General features: G+C 50.4%; 1 protein-coding gene across 3 annotated transcripts in view; it reads right to left on the bottom strand.

Annotated features, from left to right (window-relative positions):
• Positions 1-460: 460 nt before the first annotated feature.
• The window catches only part of LOC123581275 (xanthine dehydrogenase/oxidase-like), a 69,255-nt gene continuing 59,321 nt past the window's right edge, over positions 461-10,394 (bottom strand). For all 3 annotated transcript variants that reach the window (XM_045447244.1, XM_045447246.1, XM_045447247.1), the window contains 8 exons: positions 9,488-9,616; positions 8,744-8,818; positions 7,188-7,240; positions 5,384-5,498; positions 4,298-4,363; positions 3,845-4,033; positions 2,375-2,551; positions 461-748 (listed from right to left, as the gene is read on the bottom strand). In XM_045447244.1, coding sequence (XP_045303200.1) covers positions 698-748; positions 2,375-2,551; positions 3,845-4,033; positions 4,298-4,363; positions 5,384-5,498; positions 7,188-7,240; positions 8,744-8,818; positions 9,488-9,616 — 855 coding nt within the window. In that variant the 3' untranslated portion in view covers positions 461-697. The remainder of the gene's footprint in view (positions 749-2,374; positions 2,552-3,844; positions 4,034-4,297; positions 4,364-5,383; positions 5,499-7,187; positions 7,241-8,743; positions 8,819-9,487; positions 9,617-10,394) is intronic.

Raw genomic sequence — 10,394 nt, 5'->3', positions numbered from 1 at the left:
TGAAACATTTTAAACCTGATTTCTTTTACTGTACAAAGGGGAAGAGAAAGAAACCTAGCACATTGTAGGTGCTCAGTAAATGGGTTGATCGGCTTTGGATGCTATAGAATAATTTTCTTGCTGCCGCTTAGCAAGGTTAGATTAACCTTGAATTCGTTTCAGTGTCTATTCTCTTCAATGATCAAAGGTGGTTAGGGATTTGAATCTCACCCCACTGTCCCATTGCAAAGTTGCCTATTGGTCAGCAGTTATAATGTGATGTTCATTGGTTTGAAGGGAAGACTTTCTGGTTTAGGATGGAAGCTTCCGGAGGCTGGGGGGGCATCTTCTTTGAAGGACAGACACTGTCAGCACCTGAGGCTATACAGCCTTGCCTGTGAGCTGGGACAGAGCACGTACACCTATTTGACATACATGATTAAAGCAGACATACAAAGGTTCTCATTGCATATTAGCCATGTGGGCCTAAGAGTTCTGAACTTGCTTATCATTATGTTTGCAAACCATATTTTTGATCAAAATCTTCAGCGAAAACAAAACAGAATCTTCCAATGCATTCCGTGTGCTTCCACACATCATCCTGATGACTCACAGCACCGCCACCCCATGACATGTATAGATCATGTTCTGCAGGCATGTCTCATGCTCCATGGAAACTCCCGCGCAGCATAAGCAGACTCTGCTGGGGGCTTTGTCGTCAGACCCTCACAGACCAGGGCTTACAGCTTTCTGCAGTGCCAGTGACACACTAGGAAGGAATGATAGAAAAGTCATCGCCGGGGTCTTCCCATAGCACAGGACACGTTGCCCACTCGGATGCCCATGCCACCTCCCACCACTGCCGGCCACCATTCCAAGGCCAGCCATCCCTCTGCAGTCTCAGCTGTTGGGAGTGCCCCCAGGGCAGGGCGCCCTAACTGCCTAGTCGTTCCTTTAGTTTTGCCAAGCACTTCCCATGTGGGAGGCACTCTAGTAGGCCCCGAAGCCACAGGAATGACCAAATACGGAAGTGGTCCCTTCACACGTGCTACACACAGTCCCTGAAATCATGATTGGGTCACAGAATCAGTTACTCATGCAAACCTGCTGCAGGGATTTCACTCACTGGTGTGTTATAACAGAGCAAAGGGGCTTGGGTCACAATCTGTGCTTTAGGTCCGAGGACCTGGAGGGCTTCATTAAATCAATGAGTTCTGCATCAGACTCTTTTCAAGGAGCTAACTTGGCCACGTGGGTAAGCTTATCGGGAGCCAGGCAGCACCTCGTCTCCCGGGGAAGGGGTTTGGGAAACTGTCAGCATGTGGCCATGGTGAGAAGGTTCTGGGCTGTGGGAAGGTTGCTGCAGAGTTGTGGGCATCCTCGCTGCCTGGAAACTCGACACGTGGTCTGGTGGTCTTACCCCATAGCTGAAGCTACTGGCAGATGACAGTGGCCTACCTGGGGACCCCTCGGTCTCCCTCACCCTTGGTGCTGAGGCCTGAAAAGGCAGACTGGCCTGCTTTCAAGACTCTCCCACAACCTCCCATGCCTGGAACCCTTTTGGTCCACGAGTACCCATTTCACCTCTAAACCAAAAAGGCCCAACAAATCTTCCACAAATACCCAGGAGGAAATCCAACTTGGGTTATCAGGAACAATTTGGCTCTGCTAACTCAATACAGGCTGCTGTTGCAAAGGCAGTTGGAGGGTCCTGTGTGGGCGGAGCCCTCTTCAGCACAACTCAGAGGCAACAGGGGAAGAACCTGTCCCTGCATGGTCCTCTGTGGCCAGGCGTTGTGCACTACAAGTATCATGGAAGCGCTTCCCATGGTCCAAAGACCATAGAATTCCTCCTACATGCTGCCACGTACACTAAGGTCGTAACCAGCCACCGCAAAATACAATTAGCTGGTTTCCTAAAGGACCACAAATCTCTGTGGGCATCCGTGTGCCAGCATCGGTATGACATGTAGTCATTGCAGAACGAACGTGGTGCATCTAATCAATTCCTTAACTCCGCTTTTCGTCTCCGTCTCCACAGCACTCACACAGTGGCTTTCGCAAAGAAGGGTCCCCAAAGTGCTAGTGATCGACGCTAAAGACTAGGCTCTTCTGGACGTTTACCCATCACCCTCATCTTCAAGGGAAAAACTTAAATCTGTGGTTGACCGCTGTGCACCAAAGAGCCCTCTTTCCTCTAAGGAAGCCCAGCTACGAACTTCATTTCTTGCTCTTTTCCAGCAAGATCGAGGGGGTGCCTCAACGGCACAAGGAAGGCAGCGAGGACCCAAGGCTGCCCAGTGGACAGAGAGCCTGGCATCCCGCTCTCGTCTCTGCATGGGCCGCCTCTGCCCGGCCTCCCCGCAACGGAGTGGATGCTCGAGGGGCCTCATACCAGCCTGGTGAACTGGTCCACGCAGGCGTTGCGGATCTTCTCCGGGGTGGCGGGGCTGTTTAGCTGGAAAAGCTTCTTCGTCTTACAATCCGGGTTCCCAGCTCGAGCTGCACGGATGGCATCCTTGATGGCGAAGAAGATGGAGGCTGCCAGGAAGAGGGGCGGTTCGCCGACAGCCTGGGCGGACAGAGCGCAGGACAGGGAGTCAGGCAACAGGACCCCAGCCTCTGCGCCAGGAGGGCTGGAGATGCCAGGAACCCCAGCCAGCCCCAGCGGGCCACGGCCAGCAAGACAGGAAGGCTGCTCATAATTCTTCAGGGCTGAGAACAATCAATCTGGTAAATGACTCAACCTCGATGGCGTTCTCAACTCTTACTGTGTCACTTTTCTCTGATGACACCATGCAAAGAAAATGTACCATTCAAAGCTGTTTTAAATAATTATATTTTATGGACAAAGTGTCTGACCTGAATTTGGACCCTTTCCTCGCAGTTATAAGGCTGGGGGAATCCTCTACCTGCAACTCTGACACCCACATTTACAGGCTCCTTAATTATACTTGTAGGCACCCTAATTATACTTACAGCATCGTCTGGAATCTAGGCATCATGACCAATAGGAATTAAACATTTTCTAGCAGAGTTGGTTTTGTTCCCCCAAAGCACTGACCAGAAATTCCATGTATCAAAAGCACTAGAGATGCTCATTAAAAATGCATGTTGCAGGGTCCTACTCCAGCCCTCCTGAATCAAATTTCTAGGGATAGGCCTCACCAATATGTATTTTTTCATGAGCCTGCCGTGATCCCAAGGCATGCTAAAGCGTGAGAGTCGATGGCGAGATCACAAAGTGTCCCAGACCCAACCACGGTGAAGTAAATCATGAAAGGAACAAATGGGTATGTTTCACTGGTTACAAGTGATTATGTGTTTTCCTTCTTTGATTAGGACTGTATCAATCAGCTTATGGGATTTTCAACCATTTTTCATAATTACTGGGGACCGGGAGGAAATAAGGGATGACTCTAATCCTTGAGACGTGCAGATCAAGTTTCAAGGCAGGTGCCAGCCACTGAAGGAGGCACAAGGGATTGCACAGAAGTATTGCCCCATCTGCAGTGAATGTGCTATTTTTAAGGGATAACAGGGAGGGGTGTGTACCTGTGGGGTCCTCTTTAGGACCAAGCTCAAGATGCACACCTGAGACATGGATGTCAGTCAGGACTTGACCTACAGGACTGGATTAAAGGCATCTCTCCGAGTGCGCCCAAAGGAGCTGGCTTTGACCACACAGAGCTGGTGTCATCCCAGTTTTCTTTTTCCCAGGCAGGGACTGCCCATCGCTCCACCATCCTCGCCAAAACTCGTGTCAAGCACCCTGGTCTCTTCCAGACAAGGCCCCTGCAGACCCACGCGGTAGGTGGGTCTTACCCCCATGGCCTCCCACAGTGCAGACCCAGGGCAACAGTACCTTGGACGCATAGATGGCCTTCTTGTTGGGACAGTCACGGAGCAGCGACACCCTGAACTCACTGGGGATGCTGCCAAACGCAGGGATCTTGTAGGTGCTGGGGCCACGGGTGTGCAGGCTCCCCTCCGGGGAGTAGTGCAGCTCCTCCAGGGTGAACAGGCCAAGGCCCTGGACAAACGCCCCTTCTACCTGCAGGCCAGACAGAGACCGTGGCCACTCTGCCTGCTCCTCCCCAAGGACGGATACCGCTTCCCACAATAGGCGCCAAGCCCCACGGGGAGTGGGCGTGGAAAGAAGCCAAAAACAGCCCTCCGCAGACAGCCTGGCTGGATCCTGCCCAGCCTGGGATCAGCTATCTGGGCCTTCGCCAGGCAGTGGTGTAGGCAGAGCGAAGGCATTAGCACTGAAGGTTGGCCAAGTCCATGACCACATGGCCAAGTCCATGTGCCTTACCTGTCCAATATCAATGGCAGGGTTCAGACTGGAGCCAACATCCATGACAATATCTGTGCGGAGGTTCTAAAGTGGATGGCAAAATATAAATAGTGTGAGAAGAAAGGAATGTGTGGAATGATAGATGGGGCTCAGTGACCCTTAAATTATTGTGTCAACCCAGATAGGACTTTCAGAAGCAGCATGCCCCGGGCATGCTCAGGCAGGGTGCTCCTATCCCTGTCAGTCTGCCCTGGTATCGTGAATGCCGAGGTTTGAGTCTGTGACCACTAGGCAGGGGAAGGGAGTGGCCACACTCTTCAGGCGATCAGAAGGAACTGTGGACACACACACACCCATGAGCAGGAAGGCTGGTTCCCAGGCTCCTGGGACTTGGAACCTGAGTCTGGACAGATAGTGTAAGTAAGGGGACAACAAACTACATTCCACAGGCTGATTCCAGTCTGTGCCCTGTTTTTGTAGGCCCTGTGAGCTAATTATGGTGTTTACATTTTCTTAAGATTTTGGAACGTTTTATTTATTTCTGAGAGAGAGAGAGAGAGACAGAGTACGAGCAGGGCAGGGATAGAGAGAGAGGGAGACACAGAATCTGAAGCAGGCTCCAGGCTCTGAGCTATTAGCACAGAGCCGAATGTGGGGTCCAAATCCATCAACCGTGACATCATGACCTGAGCCCAAGCCGGACATTACCGACTGAGCCACCCAGGTGCCCCAATGGGGTTTACGGTTTTGGATGACTGACAAAAATAAGAATATGTCGCGACATGTGAAAACTATGAGAAATTCACATTCACTGTGCACAAATCACATCATACTGGAACACAGCCATGCCCATTTGTTTGCATACATCTATGGCTGATCTTGTGCTACTGGTGATGGAATTGAGTAGTTGAGGCAGAGTCTTTGTGGCCCAGAAAGCCTCAAATATTTACTCTCTGGTCCTTCATCGGAAGTTTGCCAGGCTGTGACATCACACATTATTCTCCCAGCCAGAAAGTGTGTCTCTATTGGTTCTTGATGTTTGCAATTCACAAGTTTCTCTTCTCTTTCCCCTAACTTAGTACTAAGATTTTGCAAACTTCTTACTTTATGATCCCCTGTCAAGCAGTCGATTTCCACTTCAGAGCAAGCCACCCCATAGCTGAAGTAGTGGAAGGGATTCCCTGAGTTCGTCTCAAAGCTGTAGCCAAGGTTGGGTGTTCTGGGGGAGAAAACAGAAAACACTGCATATGTATTAAGATTAACATGCACCCCCACTACACACACACACACACACACACACAGCTTGTCCCACAAAATCCTAAGACTCCACAGGTTTTATTTTTTCATTCAGTTGCCCTTCAAAAGAGTCCACGTGTTTTTAATATTTTGGACCTGTTAATGAAACCCAGGTATTCCAGAGTTTCTTGCCTCATGTCTGCTAGGATCTGCCAATGGCCGTTATGTGACGCCTTCTGTGCAGCCCAGGGGTGTATAGTATCCGTGTGCCCGCCTCTATGTGGTAGAAGCAGGTGACACATTTGCCCAAGCTCACGAAGGACACGAAAGCCACACCCAAAGGAAGTGTTGGATTAGAGTTCAAGCTCTCAGAACCAAAGCCCCTGTCTGGGCCACCTCCTGGGCTGCTCACCTTTCTCCAGGGGAGAGTTCAGCTCAGCATCTCATGTCAGCCTGGGTGTACCTTTAACCCCTTGCCTGCATTTCTCCTTGGCTACTGGCCCCTTCTCAGTGTCAACAAATGATTCGGGGAAAGTGCTATTCATAAAAGCAGATGCTCTCTTCTACGTTATTCTTCTTTGATCCTGAGTATCTGATACAATTCCAAGTTCACACGAGCCACACGTGTGTGCGTGCATATTCTCCCACCTGGAGTTCACAGTACTCTGCCTCTCTGTTTTTCTACGCATGACACAGAAATAACGTGAGCTGAAGGGATCGGAATCTGCATGAAAACAAAACCAACTCGGAGCTGAGGGAAAAGGCTTCTCCCAGGAGAACCCACCACCTCCTGTGACCTCTGAGGTCATCATCTTCACCTGGGTGTTCCTGTATCCTACCCAGTCTTACCAACTCTGGCAATGGAACGAGAACGTCCGAGAACATCTGCTCTAATCTCTGCCTGTGCAGGTCAAATGTCACATAACCCAGGGAGCACTGGCAAAACGTGACTTTGCCTAAAATGCATACTGAATTATTTTTCCAAACCCACTGATGTGTGAAAGAAAAGGTCCTAATTAAATTCTCCAGAGAAAACTAGAACATTATGGGAGATAGCAAATTGGATCGCATCTTCTTCCAGCCTTCACATCAGCTGGGCGGGGTCTCTAGCTCTTCGTACTGCTACTGGAGTTCAAAGTAGCAGAAGGCGTGTGCTCTTTTCCAAGTCCCACGTCAAGTTCCCCTGAACTCTGCACTTTGGAACGAGACCACGTGTTCTAAATCTTCCTCTCTTTCTGTCCCAGGAAAGCCTCCGTAAACAAAGCCAACGCACACAGCAGAGTAACTAACACACAAGGGTAACGCCACACAGCAGACAGCCCTGGGTCTAGGGGAATGCCGAGGGAGGGATGGTCCCACCACGTCGTAAATGAGGAAAAGGGCTCAGAGAGAATCCCTCATTTCTCCAAATGGAATGGTACACTTTAAGACCAGAACTAGAACACAGGTCTTCACTTAATGACAGCTCATGCTTTTGCCTCGTTGGCACATAGGTTGGCAATGCCAGGTATTTTAGAGCATCTTTCAATTGAAATTGACACAAGTCTACCGAAGCGTCTCGGTGGGACTGCTCTATCCTGACCAAAGGCTGGGAGCATTTGGTGCGGGAGGGGACTTCAGAGGCTAGGATGACCACAGTTTGTGAGGTGGGTGACAGCAGCACTGTCCTTACTTATAAAACCCGGTAGCAGACAAGCTCACTGCGTCCAGGTAGGCAGCTGTGACCTGAGGAGAGGAAAGAGACAACAGGAAGGGCTTAGCATGGGTGCAAGAATCCCTGACCCATCACTAACATTTCATGAGCTCCCCCTCCTCCTCCGGAAACTGACCAACTATTTGTACCGGTGGTCCTCGCCTCCACACCCTGCCTCACATTCTCACTGCACTGGGTGACCGCACTGTGCTCTCACCTGCACTAGGTCCCTGCCATTGGAAGCCTAGGGGGCTACAGTAGCCTCTTAACTGGACTTCCCCCATCACGTAGCCTCCCCACGCTGCCAGGTAGCCCAACCCAATCACAGTGAGCATCTTAACATACCATACTGCCTACATCACTCCCCTACTCTACAACTTTGGCTGACTCCCCATTGTCCATAGAGCAAATGCTTCACATTAAGGACCCCAATCCTCTCTCTGGCTTTATGTTGCCCACGCGTCATCGCCATGCCAGCCAAACTCATGTATTTTAGTCCTTCGATGTCCCCACACCTCTGCACCTCCATTCGTGTGGTTCCTGCATTGTATCTGTCCCAATCCTTTTCTCCCCTCAACGACCAGCTCAAGTTTGCCTCTCCGGGTCTCCATGCTAAAAATCCAAACTACCAAAGTCAACCTACATTCATGGGGTATTTATGTGTGCGGTATCTGTGAGTGTAGGACGGGAAGTAGAGGTCACGTGTGGCACAGTAAGGTGAGTGGGTCTGAGAAAAATAGCTTATTTTCTTTGAGTCTATGGAGGGAGACTAGTACAATCTGAGGTGGGTCAGGTGTGGGCTCATTTTCTATGTTCCCACTGTGCTCACTTTCCCACCCCAACTCTACTCTGGGAGATGGTAAAGCAGGGCTGCCACTGAGATGTCTGCTTTTTGGAAGAGATGAAGCCCCCCACCTGCCTCCAGAGACAGACTTCCTTACGGCTTCCCTCTGCGGGTTCCCGACACACAGGCACCAAACCAGAAACCAGAGAACTGGGCTCGTTCTTGTGATGAGAAGAGTGGCTTGCCTGTCACTTGTAAAAAACCACAGGAAGGATATAAACTCTTGGGAAATGTCTTTTTCCCCACTCCTTCACAGATGGAGCCTCAGTGGACCCAGACTCCAGAGCTGAGGAAGGGGAAGTGCTGCGAAGCAGCCCTCAGAGAGCAGGTTTGAGGAAAACCAGACTCCTCAAGCCTCAGGACAAGTGGGGTATGGAACCAGGCCCGAGTCAGGCACCTTCAGAGGTCGCCCTACCTTCTCAGGCTCAGGGCAGCCAAACCCCCAGTCGCCATGGGGTTGTCAAGATCCTGGCTCAGAAGTTTTCCTCCACTGCCTTCCCTCCACTATGAAAACCCTAGAGAAAGGGGCCCAGCAAGGTGGAGCATTTACTTGTGCTGTGAAACCCTACGGACCACTCAGCTTCTCTGCCTCTGGGACTAGATGGTGACCTGTTCCTGCTGCGGCAGGGACAGAGAACCTGCCTTTAATTTCTCTCCTCTTCAAAAGCACGTTGGATCAGCTCAGACTTACCCAGTCTTCCCAGGAGCCACTGGGATTCTTTTTCTTGAAGGGTTCCAGCCTTTTCAGAATGGTCTGACAAGCTTCCTAAGAACACATGCCCACACACCAGACATATCAGTCTTCCGTATTTCCTGGCCCAGGCCAAACCCCAAGGGCCTCAGCAAGGCTACCTCCAAGTAATGCTGTGCCCAAGGTGCCACTCAAAGAGTCTTGCCACCCTCTTAAGAATGACTGGGTGGCTTCCACTCCAGGACCCTGCCACAGGAACTGGCATTGGCCCTTGCTGGGAGAACACCCGGTTCTTAGGCTACAGAAGATGAAATTTTTGAGGGAACCCAAAGGAAGTGACTTCTCCAATCAAACTCCTCTGTTAATTACAGCCTCTATGTGGAAAGAGAAGTGAGTTGGTCTGACCTGGCCAGCTGCAAAATTGAATTCCAATTTCAGTCCATGGTCTTGTGGCCAGTTCTAACACTGGGGAGTATGTCTTTCCAGAACGCCCCCTGGGACCCTCCAAGTCTCCTCCCCATCCTATACTCATCCTTCTTGACTTTGACAGAAGTGATTGTGGCTTTTAGGTCTCTCTTTCAACTTGGTATTGGGAGGAACAGCATTCTCTTGGATAAGACAGCCAAAGGCATGGCCACAGCCAAAGAGCCTATAAGGACCATTCCAGCTTCCACCCCAGGGATCTCTCTGGGCCCAAAGTCCCTTGACTGGCCCTCAGCTCTGCTGGCTCCCCAGGCTCCTTACATAGACGGCCTGTCCATTGAGGTCAGTGCTGACGGAGGCAGCTGTGGGAGAGGTGTTAGGTACGGTGTTCGTGCTTGTCTCGCTGATGTAAATCTTAGAGGTGGGGATTTTCAGTGCTCTGCTGGCCACCTGAGAAAAGAGACAACATCACTCTCTCAGGGAAGGCTTGGCATGGGGCTTGGTTGCCTTCTCCCCAAGACCGTTTCAGGTTCACCATTACAGGCAATAAAATAATTTTATAAGCTATAAGCCTATTGAGACTGGGATGTTCTTATATCTGCCTCAATTGGAAGCAAAACTTTATGGAGTGATTTTGCTACAAAAAAAAAAATTCATAAACTTAATGGTGACTAGCAGTGCTTTCTAAAGCTAACCTTGGCTTTTTAAAAAATCTAATCTGGCCAGTCCATGAGCTAAGCAGGTGTTCCAACTCTACTCCAGTTCCAATGTCCTAGCTCCTCTGTGTGGGGGAAACCTTTATACACACAACACAGCCTCTTACACAGTGTTAGGGAAGGTCACCAAAAATATGTAACCAACCAGGGGGCTCCCCGGAGCTCAGTTGGTTAAGCGTCTGACTCCTGGTTTCAGCGCAGGTCATGATCTCACAGTTCATGAGTTCAAGCCCCAAGTCAGGCTCTGCACACTGACAGTGCAGAACTCTCTCTCTCTCTCTCTTAGTCCTTTCCCTGCTCATGCTCTATCTCTCTCAAAATAAATAAATAAACTTTTTTTTTTAAATGTGACCACCAGTTGACCCATGAGCTGGACTCAAAGGATCAGAGGCTCCTCACCACTTCCCCTGTCCTTGGAATGTGGGTTCTGCTTGCCTTTCTCGCTCCCAGGGGCTGCTTCTACGACACAGCCTCGAGATGATGACGTGGGATTGAGAACACCTGCACAGTAC

This window comes from Leopardus geoffroyi, chromosome A3 (assembly GCF_018350155.1).
Source record: "Leopardus geoffroyi isolate Oge1 chromosome A3, O.geoffroyi_Oge1_pat1.0, whole genome shotgun sequence".
Taxonomy (NCBI): Eukaryota; Metazoa; Chordata; class Mammalia; order Carnivora; family Felidae; genus Leopardus; species Leopardus geoffroyi.
The sequence above is the reverse complement of the archived record's forward strand: the minus strand, read 5'-3'. Positions and strand labels throughout refer to the sequence as shown.